This window comes from Sapajus apella, unplaced genomic scaffold (assembly GCF_009761245.1).
Source record: "Sapajus apella isolate SASKATOON/1434 unplaced genomic scaffold, GSC_monkey_1.0 scaffold9, whole genome shotgun sequence".
Taxonomy (NCBI): domain Eukaryota; kingdom Metazoa; phylum Chordata; class Mammalia; order Primates; family Cebidae; genus Sapajus; species Sapajus apella.
In genome coordinates this window covers 41537939-41558245 of record NW_022436949.1, presented here as the reverse complement: position 1 = coordinate 41558245, position 20307 = coordinate 41537939, and the positions used below count along the sequence as shown (strand labels likewise).

At 39.6% G+C, this 20307-nt stretch overlaps 1 protein-coding gene across 1 annotated transcript in view; it reads right to left on the bottom strand.

Moving 5' to 3' along the window:
* Positions 1 to 6211: 6211 nt before the first annotated feature.
* DNAJC3 (DnaJ heat shock protein family (Hsp40) member C3) overlaps positions 6212 to 20307 on the bottom strand; it is a 90324-nt gene continuing 76228 nt past the window's right edge. The window contains exons 10-12 of the mRNA XM_032277499.1: positions 14347 to 14479; positions 13315 to 13463; positions 6212 to 9959 (exon numbers count right to left, since the gene is read on the bottom strand). Of these exons, the coding sequence (XP_032133390.1) occupies positions 9802 to 9959; positions 13315 to 13463; positions 14347 to 14479 (440 nt within the window). The 3' untranslated portion in view covers positions 6212 to 9801. The remainder of the gene's footprint in view (positions 9960 to 13314; positions 13464 to 14346; positions 14480 to 20307) is intronic.

Genomic DNA, 20307 nt, shown 5'->3' with positions numbered 1-20307 from the left:
CCTGATTGTTCCTTTTTCCTGATCACCAGTTAAAGTTTGATGTTTTGCCAGATAGCCCAGGTACCTGACTAGATGGTGTTTATCAAACTGTAGCCTTTTATATCTAGTTTTATGTGCATCTACATTTCCTTATTCACAAAATGCATTTAAAATTACAGAAATGCATTTGGGCTTGGTGCGGTGGCTCACGCCTGTAATCCCAGCACTTTAGGAGGCCGAGGCAGGTGGATCACCTGAGGTCAAGAGTTCAAGACCAACCTGGCCAACATGACGGAATGCTGTCTGTACTAAAAATACAAAAAAATTAGCTGGTGTGGTGGTGGGTGCCTGTAATCCCAGCTACTTAGGAGGCTGAGGCAGGAGAATTGCTTGAACCTGGGAGGCAGAGGTTGCAGTGAGCCGAGGTCATGCCATTGCACTACACCCTAAGTGACCAGAGTGAGACTCTGTCTCAAAAAAATAATTAAAAAATCAAATTACCTAAATGCATTTAAAATTACAGGAACCCATTTTGTATTTTTTTCCTCCTGAGACAATAGTAAATAATAATAAAGACCATTTGTACCTTAACTATTGTTTTAACGTGGAAGTAATATTGTTACACAGTAATCATTTATCTTAAACCATATGATGTTTTAATCTTATGTGGTATTTGGATTATTTAATGTTTCTAATTTTATGTCATAAAAACTATTTATGGGTATGTGGGATATATGTGTATTTTTTTTTAAAAGGATGAGGTACTTTTGTGGGAACCTAAGTAAGGATGTAAACACTTTGTTTTCCTGATGTGTACTAATAACAGATGAATAAGACTAGTAAATGTTTAAAAACTATCCAACTATTCTAAAATCATAGGATCATGGGATTGGAAGAGAACTAAGTGCCATTTGGACCCCATCCTGTGAAAAGTCTGATTCATTAGGTCTAAAGCAAGCTTGGTAAATCATAATCATTTAAAAAGCTCTCCAGGTGGTTCTGTAATAAGACAAGTTTGAGAAACATTTAATAGTTTGGCCCCCAGCCAATGTGCCAGCCCCTTTTCTAAGGCCCCACCTGTAAAGCTGAGGCTCAAGCCATCTTGGAAATTCCAGGACAACAGGGAACTCTCTGCCTCTAGAGACAGGCTGGTCCACCTTTGGACAGCTCTGTACACACAGTTCAATCATGAGCCAGAAGCTCACTCCTGTGTGCTCTTCAGAACAAGGCTGATCCTTCTGTATTAGCTGATGGGAAGAGTATTATTTTAATTCTGTGGGCTATATTTGACAGAACAGCCCATAGGGTTAAAGTACTACTCTTCCCATCAGTTCCATTCATTCCTAATAAGAGAGTGCCTGCCTCTCCCTCTCTCTCTCCCAGTCATCCTTCCTTTGTTGTTTGTGTTTATGTTAAAATGGCCTACTTTGGTGGAACTAGGTTATTCTTGTGAGTTCACAGTATCTTACAGGGTACTCTCAGAGGCTGGAGCAGTAAGTGGTCCTGGGTCAGCCAACACCATGGTGCTCTCTGCTCACTCCTGGGAGTCAGCTGTAGCTGGAGATTGGTGAGGTAAGACTTTGTAAGTTTCTAGGTCAGGCCAGATGCTCCACCCAGCTACCCAGAGGTCTGCTGCGGTGGCTGGAGCACAAACCCCGATGACTGTAAGATGGTACTTTGCTTTCCTTTGTTACCACCCTGTCTTCACTTCTATGAGAATCTTATAGAGAGAATGATCAGCTGGACAGAGACACTGGATTCCTACTTCTATTAACTACTCCTCCTCCAGTATTCTAGATCCCATATTTTCATGGAGTATTAAGCTAAAATTGCAGAACAATGTAAACAGTCTTGATGGCCCCCCTCCCTGTTTGTATCTTGTGATCTGAGTGGCCAGTTTACGTGTTTCATTTCCAGGTGAGGGATACTTTATATCAGAAAATTCAGATTTATAAATAAGGTATTTCTTTACAGTGAGATATTTTAATTAGATGGCTGGTTTTAAAAATGCTGTTATGTCAAGAGCTCTCATGCATACAAACTGCTATGCCATACAGAAACGTACCTCCTCAGGGACACATTACATCACTGAACCATAGGTCTTGCTTGATTATCTGGTAACACTTGAAGAGAAAGCTGTTCAGTTCCATTGTCCTGGAGATGCTGAACAAATATAGTCCAGCGGCTTTCACAGTATATTCAGGATCCCGAATTCTGGTTCTCGGCTGCAGGCCCTATGTCAAGTTTTAACAAAAATCAAATCCTGGAAGGAGTGGAGGTCAGGGGGATGGGGGAAACTATTTTCTAACTATGAGAAGTCATATATCTCTTCTTTCTGCCTTCTTAGAAAAAAGTGTCAGACCAGTTTAAGAATGAGAAGCATTTCTGCTTGACCCACAGTGATGTGTGAGCTTTATGTAGAAAGTAGACCCAGAATCTGAGCATTAAGACCATCCAAAGTCTGCATCCCACCGCCAACACTTAGGTCCAAGAGGTTTTATTTTGGAAGTGCCTATCATTTGACTCCAGTTACCCTCAAGTTCCTGGAAAACAACATAGCTCCTAGAAGAATAGCACCAAATACCTCCAAAATGCACTTCAAGCCATGTCAGCCTGGAGTTAGGATAACATCAGGCTTTTATTATTGAACATGTAGTCTGACACAGGTAGGACCTGCCCACAGAAATGCTTGTTGCTCTGTGCCAGGTCCTGACTCCAGCACCTGAGAAGCAACCAGACAAGAAACTGCCACTACCCAGAAGAGGCTCCAGGGACCCAGCAGAATACTTTCAGAGGCAGGAGGTACAGGGCAAGTCAGATGAACACGTGGATCATGTGTCTCAGATCCGTAGTTTCAGAGATGAAGTGAAAGGTGCTGATGGCCCCATGCTCAAACCAACAAGCAGAAATTATGACCCAGTCATTGTCTTGCCCACTTCTGTTACTTGACTTCATAGATGGAAGGGGCTCCACTCACTTCCAAAGAATCAGTTGATTGGTTAAAATCTCACCTTTGGTAGCAAAGTGAGGAAGAGGAAACATGACCGTCCAGGCCTTTGATGGACAAAGTTCAAATTACAGGCAACTTTGTAAGTTAGAGGGGCTCGATCAGGTGCGCAAGCCCATCCTAGAACCAGTCTTTCTTAAAAGTCTTCAAGTGTTATGGTAATGTGACAGCTGTTCCCCATTTTCTCAGTTTGTTAATCCCATTTACCAAATATAAACTTCTATTTTCTGAGAAATTCTAAGGGAAAGCCTCTTGACTTCAAACGAGTAACATCTTTTTTTTTTTCAGATGTCTCTGTCTCTCTCACAAGGAGCTGCTCTCCTCTTTTCTTCTATTAAACTTTCCACCACTTAACCAGCCCCCCCCCAAAAAAAACTATTAACACTTCTGTTGTAAAGATACCAGATTTGGAAAATAATCTTGTCCTCTACAGTTCATAGTTACTTGAAGTTAAGAAGTTTGCTTCAATCACATGGATCTGCCCAACTATGTAAGGTTTGTATCCTACCTGATGTGATTTTACTTTTAAAATAAAAAGTTTTTATTAGAATTGAAAAATTACTCAGATGTTAAAGATGGGCTTCAAACCAAAACATTATTTGAGTGACAAAGGTTCCAGACCAACCTTATGTTTAAAGTTTTCAGAAAAAGGAGAGGAGGAATAATTTTCATACTACCTTTAGTGGGAAAGATGAATGTTGAAATAAATGGAACTAATCCTGTAGTAGTGTATATTCTAGAGCATCAGATGGAAACGACTTTCCATACAAATGGCCTGCAACGGACCCCTGATGCGTCATCTTCCTCACGTTGGTATGTAGCTTTTCCTTTGTTTCCCCATGGTCTGCTTCCACCAGAAAACGATTTCTAAAAAGTTTCATCTAAATAAGGCCAGTAATGTAGTAGGTCTCTCTGCCCTGAACAGATTGAATATTTCAACAATTCAACAAATAATTTAAGTACTGACTATGTGCCAAGCTGCCCTCTTCAGGTTACTAGACAGTATAAATGACAGACATGAATATCCAAATGAAAATGTTGTGAAGGGCAAGTGTCAAGACAGACCTAACAAGTAACATTTCAGGATGAAACCTGAAGTAAGAGTAAGCATTAGCCAGGAAGAAGGAGTAGTATGGAAGGAGTTTTATTCATCTGAGACTGAAAGAAGGCCCATGAGGTTGGAGCCAGGGCGACAAGTGAGTTTATGAACCACATGAAGAGCTTTTGTTATTTGATCCTTAAGTGCGGTGAAGGGCTAACATCTACTCATTAAATCCTAAACTGCTCGGTGAATATTTTTATGCCTGCATTGTTTCCTAATACTTATTCATAACAGCAGTACTAACTTTTTGGGCAAAAGTTCTAGATTTGCTAGTGCTTTTTTTAATTGCACAACACCCATAATAAATTTCCTAATCTGAGGCCCTGTTCTACAGGGAGAGCCCTCCCTCCATTCTACAGTTGCTTAAGTTTCTGCATTCAGTAGGAGGAACAGATGCTATTTTGTTTGCACAAACATTAAACAACCATAGAGTGAAGTCTTTCTACTTTAACTTGAGGTAACAAAGCCACAAACATTGCAGGAAACAAAAATAGTGCAATAGGAGGTATATATGAAGTGAACAGGGTATTAATAAAATCCTAAGAAAACCTGACACAGTGAAATGTACATAATTTGTTAAAAGAATTAATCATTTTTTTTTATACGGAGTCTTACTGTCACCCAGGCTGAAGTGCAGTGGCATGATCTTGGCTCACTGCAACTTACACCTCCTGGGTTCAAAATGCTGGGATTACAGGCGTGAGCCACCACGCCCAGCCCAAGAATTATCCTTTTAGCAGACACTTTAGAGAGAATTTTTCCTTCTTATACCGGTTTCCCTAAATAGATGTAATTTTGCTATTAAGTATAAAGATGCTTTAGCTCTAAAGTATCTGTTACAAGGATAATTCTTTAGAGGTAAAGCATCTTCATACTTGGGAACAAAATTACATCTATTTAGGGAAACTAGTATAAGAAGAAAAAATCCTTTTTAACTGTACCTACAAATGGCACACTGTACACAAAGATATACCTATATAAATCTGTAATACAAGGAAGTATATAAATGCCAAGAAGAATTAGAACAGTATGAAATCCACTCAGAAATGCTACAAGCAATAGTTTCTCCCTTATGCTTTTTAAATATGTTCAATTCTGATTTCCTCAGAACTTCCTTAGCACTAATGTTCCCAGGCTCTACCAAGTCACAGCTGCCCAGTCCCTGGGATTATCTGTCAGAGGGTTGCTTAGGGAAAATGGACCTGAGTGAGGGCTGGAAATGTGTTCAAAACAGACATGCAACCTGAGTTGTCTGCTGTATGATTTATTAGAAACAGAATCCTAGTATAAGGTAATAAATTAATATGCATATTAAGCTTCTTTTTATCATAGAGGCATTCCCAAAGGATTTGCTCAGCATAAAAGGGTTTGCAGAGTTCAGGGTCTTTGAGGTGTGAACTGTAAGCTGGCATTAAGATTAATTTTTTTAAAAAAAAAGATCATGAGGCACCAATTTGGGCCTGGGGGTAGGGGAGCGGGCTTGGTGCCTGCTCAGTGAGAGCTCCTGAGGCTCCGGGAAGAGGACTTGGACCTCCCTTCCTCTCGCAGTCTCCCTGCAGCCCTCATGCCTGCTGCACGTGTTCATGCTGTTTATCTTCAGACTCAGGCTGGCTGCTCATATGATGCCCCAATGTCACGAGGATTAGGAATTTGGAAGCTTTGAGCTTTCTGGAAAAGTTCTATACACATTTATAGATCCTAGCTCTCCTTGAATCTTAAGAGCTGCAGAATACATTAACTGAGAAGACAGTTCCTTTTGTTTGTAGTTGGACATTTGATTGAGATAGGCTACAGTGTCCTCCCTCCCAACTTAGGGCCTTAACAGGAATGTGCAAATAGGATATAAAAGAGGAAATCTTCAGACAAAGCCAATTTCGGTGTTATATTTTAATAGTACTGAAGAACTGTCCACTTTTTAAGTCCTAGGACTTTTGGGGGTTAAGAGATTTGAGTCTTTTCTGCTTTGTGTGCTCTGACTTTCACTGTCAACTTGTGTAAACGAAGAGCCCTTTTGTCACCTCAGTCACTGACTTTGCGTGAAGCAAAGTTGGAAATAGACTTCTAAGATGGACTTTAAGAGTTTTATTTTCAAAGATGACAAAAATGAATCAAAAGCAAGGAAATACTGATATGACCATAAATATTTTTATTAAATGTGAAAATACACGGGCATAAAAATAGTACCCATATTTGTAGACATGTCTGAGACCCATTTCAAATATTAGGTTCCTTTTTTATTAAAACACTAAATTGAGATGGATTAAGTTACTTAGTCTTTTCTCATTCATGGTAAGAGTAATATTTTAACAAACATCTCCAATGTTTACCTCCTCCTTGCTCGGCTTTCCACTGCAGGGAAGTGTTTCAGCCACAGATGAGTCCAACAAAACCAGTCACTATACACAAAGCCACGCAGTGGCTAATTTTACTCTTAAATCATTCAGCAAATGAGATCATCTGTAAACAAAAAAACCCCAAATAATCCCACCTTTTAACGTCACTTGAAATTACAGGATAAACTTAACACAAACAAAGGAATGATCTGATTTAGAAAAGGATATTAGTTGTTGGCAAATTAACATTTGCCTTCTACCTTCTTTTACAAATCTTAAAAGTCAACTACATTCAACAAAGTTGCATGAACTTCTCTAGGTTATACCATTGCTGAAAACTTGGGAAGACCCATTACCAGTACCCTGTATCTGTAAGGCAGTCGGCTCCCAGACAGACCTCACCAAGGAGCCATTTTTAACTTACACATCTCATGTCATTTTTTCACGGTAAATGTTACAGACAACTTCTGACCCATTACATGCCTTTAAAGGTAAAATTTTTCATCATCCATTGTGAGTAGAAAATGGTATTAATTTCAAATTGTGGTTTTATTGGCTGCCTTTTTTACCCAGTTATGTTTTTCCCTTACACTGTGGGTAGTTTTAAAATTCCATTATCAGGGCAACACAAATCTGTTTTCATACCAATACTTTAAAAAGGATTTTTAATACTGACTAAAGAGAGACACTGTAGAATTAGTAGTATGTTACATCCAATTCCCATTAGTCAACTATCAAAATTTTTTTCAAGTTTTCATCTATTCAATATGGTAAGAAAGCACAAACGTTCAGAACTGAGGAATCAAATTTAATCCTCTCCTTTTTGGAACTTTTTCACAATGCTTCTAGACTGATGTGTCTAATACTTCGTGCTGGGCAAAATACCCACAAAGTACAGACCACTGATAACTCCACTCATGGAGCTCACCAAAAAGGAAAGAAGGTAGGAGCAGACTAACAAAACTAAAGCTAGGGTACCTCACTCTCTGATTTGACTTTTCCTGAAAGAGCCATAAAGGTTACCTGGCACCTGCAGTTCCCAAGGGAAAATAAAAGTAGCCCTCTTCAAAAAAGGAAAATGCCTTTTCAGTAGTACGGTTTTACAATGCATCATGACACCCTATGCCAGACAGGCAGGGGGAATGATGATCTCTTTACATATCCAGGCTTTTTCTCAGTCACACTTTAAGGGAAGCGAGCAGTGACCGTCTTTCCATTTGGGAGAGAAAATTGCCGATGCCTGTCAAGACTGGAACTTGACGGTTGTTACTTTCTTCATGAATCAGCGAAACAACACATTGCAGAGAATTCATTTCCCTCCATGGCGCTGGCATGTGGCACCAGAGCTGCTGCTCTCTCTTCACTGAAAACAGGCAAGTAAATCTGCACATCAGTTATGATAACTAAGTTAAATCCATGATAAGAATTTAGGAGCTGAAACTATGGTTGTTACAAGTGGAGAAAAATGAAAATGCAAATAAGCCTCTGGGCAGCAGGTGGGAGGCGGCCCGGCCGTGGACACATCTCCTGTGTGGCCCTGGACCCCTTGCTGTTGGCAGCTGTCATGCTCTCCAAGTGGAAGGGCAAGTGATTTATTTCCTTTTCTTCTGATTTTATGTGAAAATTCTTACTTTTCAAAGTAGGTAAAAGCCATCACTATATTTCAGAGGTCACAGTGATACCATATACAAAAGGAGCCAGATTGAAAAAGATATTGCTGATATAGCCAGTAGTGAGATCAGTTAAAGAATAGACAGAAACACCTTGGAAATTATTTTTATACTGGCTTAAACTGAAGCATTAAAGCAAAATGAAAGCTGCAAGGAGTTCCTAGTTTTCCAAATGCATTGTTAGTTGGTAAAGAAATAGACTCCAAAATAGATGCAGAAAGCACTTAAGTGTTTTCCTCAATTTAACTATGTGGTTTCTCTCACTTAAAAATTTTGTCCACATATGTTTCAGGATATGACTACAGATGAAATATAATTTGTGCTCTGCTGTTATGTATGTCCATGGTCAGGATGCCTCCCACAGTGAATTAAAATGCCTGATTTCAAGGTGAGAATTCCTATCTAAAGTAATTCCCTCAGCTTTCAAATGCAGCATCAATAATTCCACAAATATTCAGTATTCTTGATTAAAGTAACATTTTTTAGGGAAGAAGTATTCAGTATACAAAGACAGACTAGTTCATTTCTTAAATAGTTATCTTCTTAAAAGGTAAGAAGAATATCTCAAGAGGAGATGCCATTTTATTAAATGAAACAATAGTGAAAATACAGACAGACCTGACTAAACTTGCAGGCCTGTATTTTCTTGTAGGCAGGAGAACATCTAGAGGCATCAAGATCTGGTAGGAGGGCAGGTCTGCTGCTTACCACATACCACCAGACAGGTCCACATGGGGGACCACAGCACTTTAAAATAAGGTCAAGCTTTGATATAAAAGAAGGAGAAAGAAGCTGCCCCACCGTCTTTACTTAAAAGTGGGAATCGCATTCTGTGTTTATGTTGACCGAGCAACTTTATGTTTCTAAGCCAATCCTGTTACACGAAATTCTCTATAAAAACTCAGAACTTCAGTTCTTGAAAAAGTATTTCAATCTGCACTTGAGCAATATTTTAAATACTACCACTATTTTATCTGAACCTGCTTTACCTATAGCTTTAATTTGTTCTGTTTAATATTAAAAGGGTTCATAGATAGTCATAAATTCAAGTTTCAGTATTCTTCTGCAGGTATTGAATCAAAAAAAAACGTACATTTAACATTAATCCAAAGTCTAAACCTGGATATATTATCATTTGGTGGCAGAATTCCTAAAAGATGGTCTCTTGCTCCTCCTTCAGTGACAACCATGTTGACAGACCAGAGGGGTATAAACACGTGCATACTAAAGATTTCCCACTCGCAAGTGACTAGATTGACCACATCGAAGCACAGTTGTCCCTAAGAACGTACAGCTCAAAATGTTCATATTCTCTTTAAGAATACGGACGCATAACTACACTTGTAAGCACTGACTTACTCTGCAAGGCTGTGAAGAGGAGAAGAATCTCAGCTCCAGTGTAGAAAAACACAGAATACCTGGGCACTTCCACAGGTGAACCCGCCTCAGACCACTTCCTCCAGGCAGCATAAAATGTATGCAGGCTGCTTTGTCAGAAACAGAACCATTCCTTGCCTCCCTGCCCACTGCAAACCCATTAACCATAAATCTAACAGGGATAAGAACAGATTTTTTCCTATTAAAGCAACTCTTTGGTCATGGACAAACTGAAAGATATTTGAATTTTCTTTTCATTAGGGTCCCGAAACAAGATTTGTTTGTTTTTAATCTTTTAAAAAATTAAGGAAGAAGAGCAGAAAAACAGTTGGTTTAATTGAAGTGGAATTTAAATCTAAATGGTCCGCCTGAGCTGAAGGGATTGAACCCTTGCCATGAGTTCCAGCTTCTGTGGAAAGGGTTGCCGCCGCCTCCTTGCTGGCTCTCTGCATCCAGGGGATCTTCTCCGTCATCAAACTTCTTCCTCATTTCTAGAAAGAAATCAGCAAATTAAGAACCAGGTAATAACTAAGGTACAGTGGCACGGGGAGTATTTTCTCTGGGCAGAGGAGGATGGGTGGGTTTGAAGGGCTACATACTTTTCAGTTATCAAGAGTTGTGCTCTGACTGACATTCAAATCCAGGCTCTCCCATTCCCACCCAGAAGAAACAGACTGTAGAAATTCGCCACAAAAAGGGTGAGGTTCAGGGTTGAAAATAGGTATTCACTGAAATTCACGCCCCTAAATCTCACCCCAGAAGAAGCTACCCAAGCTTGGTAACTACCCAATGAAATTACTTAGAAAAAAGTAATTTGAGAGAAAGAAACTTCCAAAAGTCTGGTCTTCTAATGAAACAGCCAGATCACCACCCTAATCCCCAAAATAGTCTATAAAGCAATGACTTCATCAAGTACCTAATAGGGCACCATAGAGCCTGTTTAATCCAAACAGCACTAAGGCTCCTCAGACATGAGGGGAGAGGGGCCTCCACAACATACAACTCCAGGAGGCTCACTTTTCCCTCCCAGGCAATTGGTGCCCCAATGGCGGGGCCTCTGAGCCCTAAGCAGAAAAAGACCAATGCAGACACATGGGAGAAGACAACAGAGAGGAATACTGCAGGGATAGGAAGAAAGAGCTCATGTCCTCAGAGCCATTAGAAAAACCCTGGAAGACAACCAAGGCAAATAGTAGTCAGAACATATGGGCAAAGATTGCTCTTGGCGTTTCCATCCTTAAACTGCAACAAAAGCAAAAATTATGGGATGTAATTAAACTAAAGAACTTCTGCAAAGCTAAAGAAACCATCAGCAGAGTAAACACAACCTACAGAAAGGGAGAAAAATTTTGCAAACTATGCAGCTGACAAAGTTCTACAACGAACTTAAATTTATAAGAAAAAACCAACCCCATTAAAAAGTGGGCAAAGGACATGAACAGACACTTCTCAAGAGAAGACATACATGCAGCCAACAATCATAGGAAAAAAAGCTCAACATCACTAATCATTAGAGAAATGCAAATCAGAAAGTCAAAAAAACCAACAACAACAACAACAGATGCTGGCAAGGTTGTGGAGAAAAAGAAATGCTTATACACTATTGGTGGAAGTGTAAATTCATTCAGCCATTGTGGAAGACGGTGTGGCAATTCCTTCAAGACTGAAATACCATTCAACCCAGCAATCCCATTACTAGGTATGCACCCAAAAGAATATAAATTGTTCTATTATAAAGACACATGCACATGTCTGTTTATTGCACCTCTATTCACAACAGCAAAGGCATGGAATCAACCTAAACGCCTGTCAGTAGACTAAAGAAAATGTGGTACATATACACAGTGGAATACTATGCACCCATAAAAAAGAAAAAGGCCATGTCCTTTGCAGGGACATGGATGGAGCTGGAGGCCATTATCCTTAGCAAACTAATGCAGGAACAGAAAACCTAATACCACATGTTCTCACTTGTAAGTAGGAACGGATCAGGAAAAACAACTAATGGGTATTAGACTTAATACCTGGGTGTTAAATAATCTGTACAATAAACCCCCATAATGCACATTTACCTATGTAACAAACCTGCACATGTACCACTGAACTTAAAAAAATACTCAGCATATAGCTAGGTTTTTTTGATAAATAGAAAATAGAGAATGCAGAAAAAATGTAAATATAAAAATAACCACAAGACCCACTTTGCTGTCTCACAGTAACTTGTCCTTTAGGCATTCAAAGATACGTACAGAAAAGCCAGTTTATTTCATTCTGGGAGGTTAATCTGAAGCCACACATGAGGAGGAGGAAACCCACCAGTAAAATGGAGGGTTCTTATGCTGAGGGTTAATAACTAAGCAGGTATTATGGTTGATCTGAAACTCAGCTTTGTTTTATAAAAGCTAATGCACTTAGACTCAGGCCCCATATCTTTGATATCTCACAGGCAAAATTCATCTAGGGTGTTAGCACTTCTTAGAATAGTAGTAAACTCTGCATAGTGATGGGGGTGATAATGATACATGTGTTTTGATATATGTACAGTAGAAAAACTTTAAAGTCTTTAAAAGAAAAGAGAGTTCATCCTGAACATAAGAACAGGAGCTAAGTAAAAGGACCTGCAGCTCTTTCCTAAGTGCATGTCTCTGTGCAGGCACACCCATCCCCTTGGTTGGCTCCCTGCTACCTTAAAGCTTAGATCAAGAGTCCCCATCCCATAAGAAGATCCTGACTCTCACTCTGATACACTACTACACCTGTGCACTGCACAAACTAAGAGGATTGAACTGCTTAAGGCAGGTTGTAGGCACTCAATATTTGCTAAGTAACAGGACAGTATGTATCCTACACTATTTGATAAGGGAAGTACATTTCCGTCTCCTTTCCTGGATTATAAATTACTTGAAAATAAAGGATTATTTACCTTCAATTCCATTCCATAAGTAGGTGCTCAAGAAAAAGATTTGACAAATAAACATAACATTTTCGTCTCTTTGTTTCATTTGTCTGGCTCAGATCACAGCTTCTGCTCCCACTGACATGGAATGCCACAAAAAAGCGGTAAGTGTCAGCTTAACATGAAATTCCCTCTGGCAACAGCAAAGCATTGTCCAATATTACCTCAATGCTTAGCCTGTCTCCCTGTTATGAAATTTCCAGGCCATATTATTGTATGGCAAAAGAATACATGTGGCCAGGTGCACAGGCTCACACCTGTAATCTCAGAACTTTGGGAGGCTGAGTTGGGAAGATCACTTGAGCCTAGGAGTTAAAGACCAGCCTGGACAACATAACGAGACCCCACTTCTACAAAAAGCAAATATTTAGAAAAAGAACACACATATAAATCAGTAAATCTAACAATCATTTGATTTAGGCCAAGATTCCTGGTGAACACACATGGGGTGAAGCAGGCCCTAGGCTAGACATCTGCTCTTCTACCCTGTGCAATCCAGCCTGGCAAGCTGGTTTCCTCATCCAGCTCCTGTGAGCTTGGTAGAGAGAATTCATCATTGACCTCTGAGGTTAGAAGAAACCTGAGATACTGTTACCCTCCATGTTGAAAAAACTGAGACCAAAAAGTTCTGAGAAGTTGTTTGAGTAGAAAAAAGATTCAAACTCAAGCCCTCTGATTCCACGTTTGATGGTCTTTCCACTGTACCCTGCAATGAGGGGCTCTCCAGCATAAGAGGGCTGGATAAGGGCAGGCATAAAACTACAATTCTGGAACTGGGTTCAGGACCAGTCACTGCCTATACAGCGCCACATGGGGAACTGACCACCTGCTCCACCCTCACTTCTAACACCACCTCTAGGATGAGTGAAAGGAATAAAGGCCAATAATACCTGGATCAGAGAGGACTTCTTTAGCAGCTGCTATATCAATGAACTTTTTCTCAGCTTTTTTCTTTTCTTCTTCATTCTGGAAGTTATCTGGGTGCCACTGCAGTGCCAATTTTCGGTATGCTTTAATGATTTCTTGCTTTTTGGCATTTCTGAGGGGTGGTAAGAAAATAATCATTAGTCGAGACGTGTCTAACATACTATCATAAGAATCAGAATTGATTAAGATCCTACTGCCAATAAACAAACTGGTTTTGTAAAATAGTTCCAATGGTCTCATAGGCCAAGGATCTGCACACACAGTTCTCGATGATCATTATAGCTGACATCAGGCTTGGGTACTTGCTCACTAAGATTACTTGGACTAAATCACTCCTGATCTTTAGAATTTTCCCTTTTTTTAAAAAAGGTACATCAATGAATTGTTTAACTTTCTGAATTTACAAGCTACCATAATTCAATTCTCGGCATTAAAAAGATTATTTGACTCTGAACCCCACTTTCAATTATGTTTCTACATTAGCTTACTTAATAGTAAACACAAATATCCCAAATTTTGATTGAAAGATTGCTGTTACACTTAGCTAACTACGGGGAGGTATATCATTTACTTAATATGTACTTTTATATAAGGTAAATCTTAATTTCAGACTTAATTCTGAAAGCACTACTTTATATTTAGGCCTAGAGAAGGCTTTTTCTTTCCCCATTCCCTCTCCTCCTCCATCCCCACCAAAAGAAAGCTCACTCCTACCCCTTTACCCTTCTTAAAAAATCTAGGCCTGGGACCCATTCATGCTACAGTGTCATATCTCTGTCGCCAACTACTAATTCTCTGTTGTTGCATTATTGGTGTCTATCAAAGAAACTTGCCTATAACACACTCAGAATAGCTCTGTAATGTTAAGATTGTTAGGGTTTAATCCATATGACTGAAATTACATAACAAAATGAATCAGAGGAAAAAAAAAGCAATGATTACCTTTGAAACAGTTGATTAAAAATAGCAAAGTAAATTTTAAATTAATAATTCACCTTTTTACTCCCAAGATTTTATAATAATCTCGTTTCTGCGACTGTTTCAATAATCTTTGTGCTTTCTCTAGACCTTCTCGAATCTGCTGATCATTTTCATTGTGTTCCTGTGCAGTTTCATAATCCTGAATAGCTGTCAAAATATGTTTAAGATAATATTGTTAAGGCAAATTATCATTTGTTGCCTTTGCTTATCCTGTAAAATTGATGCTAAAGTTATCATCCCCCAACCCTTTCACTCTTTGGCCATTATTGCCAAAAACCTTAAATGACATCCCCTTAGTAACTTTGATTAAAAATATATATATTTAAAAGAGGCTGGGTGCAGGGGCTTGTGCCTGTAATCCCAGCATTTTGAGAGGCTGAGGTGGGCAGATCACGAGGTCAGGAGTTCAAGACCAGCCTGGCCAACATAGCAAAACCTGTCTCTACTGAAAACAAAAACAAAAAAATATTAGCCAGGCATGGTGGCACATGCCTGTAGTCCCAGCTACTCCAGAGGCTGAGGCAGGAGAATCGCTTGAACCCAGGGGGTGGAAGTTGCACTCCAGCCTGGGTGACAGAGTGAGACTCCCATCTCAAAAAAAGCAAAAAAGTTTAAAAGGCATAATAAGACTGAGTTTAGGTAGTTTATTATTCTCATTCAACAAAATGTACTGCTGTTTTCCTGCCCACCCTCCTGCATTATCTCCCCATACCCTCGGGGTAAATATGTTAATATCAGCAATTTATCCAGAGCAATTTTACCACCACTAAGACTGAAGTAATTGTTACACAGGAAAGAAAGACAGTGATAAAATGTCCTGGTCAGGTATGGATTGACAACAGTGCAAAAGAATTAGATGTTTAGAAAGGGAGCAGGAGGTGGGTTTGGCCAATGGGAAGCTAGAAAAAAAAAATTTATAGAAGGAAAGGGAACAGAAGGAACTGTCCACAATCCGAATGACTGAGTAACCCACAGGCCTTAATACTACTACAAACCTAAGTGTCAATCAAAATGCAAAACACATACAGTCCCAGTATAGGGAGTCTGGTGACTATCCACATTGCATCTTTCATTTTATTTGTGCTTTTTTTGTTGTTGTTTTTTGTTTTTTTAATTTTTAAGAGACAGGATCTCTATCACTTCGGCTCACTACAGCCTCAACCTCCCAGGCACAAGCCATACTTCTGTCTCAGGCCCATGAAGTAGCTGGGACTAATGCACGTACCACCACGCCCAGCTAATACACAGCATTTTAAATAGTTAGAAAATACAAGGCACCTGGGTATCTAAGATCATGGAGAAGAGAGTCAACGCAGCAGGCCTGAGACTGCTATCCTTACAAAAGCCTGCTGACAAGGCTGGCTTACTGCTGATAGCTGGGAAGCCGGATTTCAGGAGTGTTCCCAACATTCCATGCTAAGAATGACTCATGCCTAAACTGTTTCTATGAAAAATATAGATTATGCTAAACATCTTTCCTTCTGGGGTCTTGAATTTTGGTGCAGGCCAGGCAGAAGGTGTCTAGTGACTAGGCCCCAACAAAAACTCTGGGTGCAATGTCTCTAATGAGCTTCCCTGGTAGACAACATTTCATACTTTGTAGAGTTTCTCAGTGCTGGGAAAAGTAAGCTTGTCCTTTGTGACATCACAGGGAGAGGAGTCCTGCAATCTTCTGCCTGCTTTCCTCCAGATTTTCCGTCTTGCACCTTTTCCCTGTGCTGACTTCGCCTTTTCACTGGAATGAGAACCCTGAGTACAACTATATGCTGAGTTCTGTGTGTCTTCTTGCCAGATCACCAAATCTGGGGATAGTCTAGGGAAGCCCCCACTCAAATTTTTCTCAATGTTCTCCCTGGATAGATAATTCTAATAATAGATTGCTGGGTTCAAACTCTAGTTTTTATGAAAATGCATTTTACTGGGAGAAAAGACATCTGAACACTCATCTTGGCAAAAGCTAAACATAGAGGAAATGTAAGGCACTTTGGACAGATTAAAATGAGAAAGATATTAGAGTAAGACTGAGACAGCCAAATGCTGCAAAGGGGTGCCTGGAAAAACTCCAACAGGCCTGTGCACTGGAGTGGAGCCTCAGGAAGTTCCTGCGGCCCTTGGCAGTGGGGAGGAGCCGGGCCCCTCCTCTTACTGCGTGGAACCTGGGATTCAATCTGTGAGGTGGGAAGCATACTAGCAGGGACTCTGGCCGCGAGAGGCTCCATTTCCCACTCTTTCTTTTCACCTGATAAATCCTTACCTCCTCAAACTGTCTGTGAGCCTAATTTTTCGTGGCTATGTGACAAGGAACCAGTCTTTAGCTGAACTAAGGAAAAAGTTCTACAACAAGACTAACAAATTTAGACAGGCTACACTGCATAGAAAAACGAACCACCACCACCTTTGGCCCTGTGGCACTGGGGAAGGGGGACCCTTCGATCTTTTATCCTAACAGTGAGTTCTCACATCAGTGCATCAACATTAAATTAAATGTTACTGTGGCCCAACCCACAGGCACATCAAAAACTTCTCCCAATTTAGTATAAAAACAACCATCATAAATATTAGTAAGGTTTAACTTTACAATTAACACCCACAGCATGACACACAGCTTAATAAGGAAATATACCTTGAAGGAATACAATAGGAAAATGTTTCAATAAAAACAATTTTGCTACTTGCACAGACTCTACATTTAAAACATGTTTTCATTTTTACATGTTCAGATTATCTCCCCAAAGCAGCTTTTGTATCATACTTGTATTAGAATTTAAGGTGAACACATTTTTCCTAATGTAAGACAAAAATGTGAAATTACAGGTTGCTTCCTATATTCACATAACTGCAGATAACCATTAGAAACTTAAGTATGGATAACGTAAGACTCCCCACTGACATAACTAGAAAAACCATTTTAAATTCTATTTTCTCACATTCCACACGCTTAAGAGAATCTTTAAAAAAAAAAAAAAAAAAAAAAAACCCAACAGACAAAAACAAGCAATGGGTTTGGAAAAACTGGCGAGCCACATGCAGAAAAGTGAAACTCGATGCCTTCCTTGCACATTATACAAAAATGAAGATGAATTAAAGATTTAAACATAAGACCTAAAACCATAAAAACCCTAGAAGAAAACCTAGGCAATACCATTCAGGACATAGGCATGGGCAAAGATTTCATAACTGAAACACCAAAAGCAATGGCAACAAAAGCCAAAATTGACAAATGGGATCTAATAAACTAAAGAGCTTCTGCACAGCAAAAGAAACTATCATCAGAGTGAACAGACAACCTACAGAATGGGAGAAAATTTTTGCAATCTATCCATCTGACAAGGGGCTAATATCCAGAATATACAAGGAATTTATAAGAAAAAAACAACCCCATCCAAAAGTGGGTGAAGGATATGAACAGACACTTCTCAAAAGAAGAGATTATGCAGCCAACAAACACAAAAAAAGCTCATCATCACTGTTCATTAGAGAAATGCAAATCAAAGCGACAATGAGACAACATCTCATGCCAGTTAGAATGGCAATCACTAAAAAGTCAGGAAACAACAGATGCTGGAGAGGATGTGGAGAAAAAGGAATGCTTTTACACTGCTGGTGGGAGTATAAATTAGTTAAACCATTGTGGAAGACAGTGTGGTGATTCCTCAGGGATCTAGAACTAGAAATACTATTTGACCCAGCAATCCTATTACTGGGTGTATACCCAAAGATTATCAATCACTCTACTACAAAGACACATGCACATGTATGTTTACTGCAGCACTGTTCACAATAGCAAAGACCTGGAACCAACCCAAGTGCCCATCAATGATAGACTAGATAAAGAAAATGTGGCACATATACGCCATAGAATACACAGCCATAAAAAAGGATGAATTCATGTCCTTTGCAGGGACATGGATGAAGCTCGAAACCATCATTCTCAGCAAACTAACACAAGAACAGAAAACCAAACACCACATGTTCTCACTCTTAAGTGGGAGTTGAACAATGAGAACACATGGACACAGGCAGGGGAACATCACACATTGAGGCCTGTCAGCAGGTGGGAAGCTAGGGGAGGGATAGCACTGGAGAAACACCTAATGTAGATGAGTTGATGGGTGCAGCAAACCACCATCGCACATGTATACCTATGTAACAAACCTGCATGTTCTGCACATGTATCCCAGAACTTAAAGTATTTTAAAACACACACACACACCCAATAATGTTGATCCCATCACCGTAACTAAACAGCTATGAAAAGTAGAATAAGCCAGACACATGTCTGCCCTGGATACCATGCTACGTATTAGCCAATTCATTTTCTAACCTCTGAATCTAAAAAATTTTATCCCAAATCATTTTTCTATATATTCCCTTCACATTCTTAAGGACCAATGCAAATCACCAGCTACGGATGGGAGACATATGCACACACATTTGTCCGTGCTCCGTCCCACCAAAATGACGAAAAGTAATATAACCATAGCAGTACTGAGGACAACAGCAGACCAGCAACTTTGATAAATTTCTGGAAGATAGGAAGTGGAAGCATATTAGTAATAAACCTAAGTAGAGAGAACCATGGTGCACGCACACCATAAGAGGTCCTAGCAGATCTAGAAGCCATTATTTTTGGCAGAGGACCCTCAGTTTGGCAAGCAGAAGTAGCTATAAGGCAGCCGTCAGGATAGTCCATGAGATGACTACAGGATGGCTGGGCAGGCTCTGGCCCCTATATTTGGAGCCGCTGGCTGTAGCATTAACCCCCACCGAGGTCCAAGAACCAGGCTGTAAGCAGAATGAAAGATGTGCCTGTGGAGGGCCCCGTAGGGCACTCGAGACCTCTACAACAAACTGGGAACAAATGAACATAAAGCAGTCCCACCCAGAAGTTAAAAAGACCATTGGCTCAAAAAGCAAAGCCCAAACAGAACATTTTCACAGAGAAAGCTGTCACTAAGCTACCTTCCTGTAAAGCAGCAGTCTTTCCAGAGATTTTTCCAAACTTTTACACCACAGGTGATTCCAGTTCTCCAGAACACTGAAAAAGGAAAACTTCTAAACAATTGCACTGAATCCTTACTCTAATTGTTTGCTATACATAAAAGTCTGTGTTAAATATTGTTTTTCCTCCAAATTTCTGAGAAGCTGCAATACTGCCTTCTGGCATCAGACACATTCATACCACATTTTGAGGATGTACTTTCAGCAAAATAAAAAAAGAATCCAAGAAAGATGAAGACATGACTAAATTTTTAAAAAGAAGACAGAAAAACCCAGAAAGACAGTGAAAGGAGTTCTGGGCAAAGATGTGCAGCAGGCCAGGCACAGCCAGGAGTTACAGGACTAAAGAATATCTTCACAGAGAAAAGAAAAAAAAAAGTAAAAAAAAAAAAACCAAACCCATAAAGAGTATCTTCACAGAGAGCAGATCTCATTCATACACACTGTCGTTAAAATATCAAGACGTTCCTGGTAAGACAGAGGCATAGGTTTCTTCTGGCAAAGAAACAGTAACTCCACCTTGGGGTGAAGCTACCAAAAAATCCTGCTCCAAATGAGAAGCATACTAAAAGTGTGGCCATCTGTGAACAAGTGACTCCATGTGTCTGACACTGGTTGGTAAAATGATTACATCTCCTTCTCTAAGGATTCAAACACATGACTTGATCCTGAAGCTATATATTCATAATATATTAGTCTACTAAATGGCTTTCATTTCCTGACTATCCACAACTATAGAGGTAAGAATCTAAATACTACAAACATTATAAAAGTATACTAACACATACTTAACATGTCGTTGAAAGATAAGATGGAAATAAACTAATTTCCTTATTATCAGTAGTATACAATCAAGAGATGCTATCTAAAAGTGACAGAGCAAGAAGGAGACTTGGGTATATTATAACATCTATATCACATTAAAGCTGTAAATATAATCAAAAGATTAAATACTAAAATTGAAGTTGAGAAAG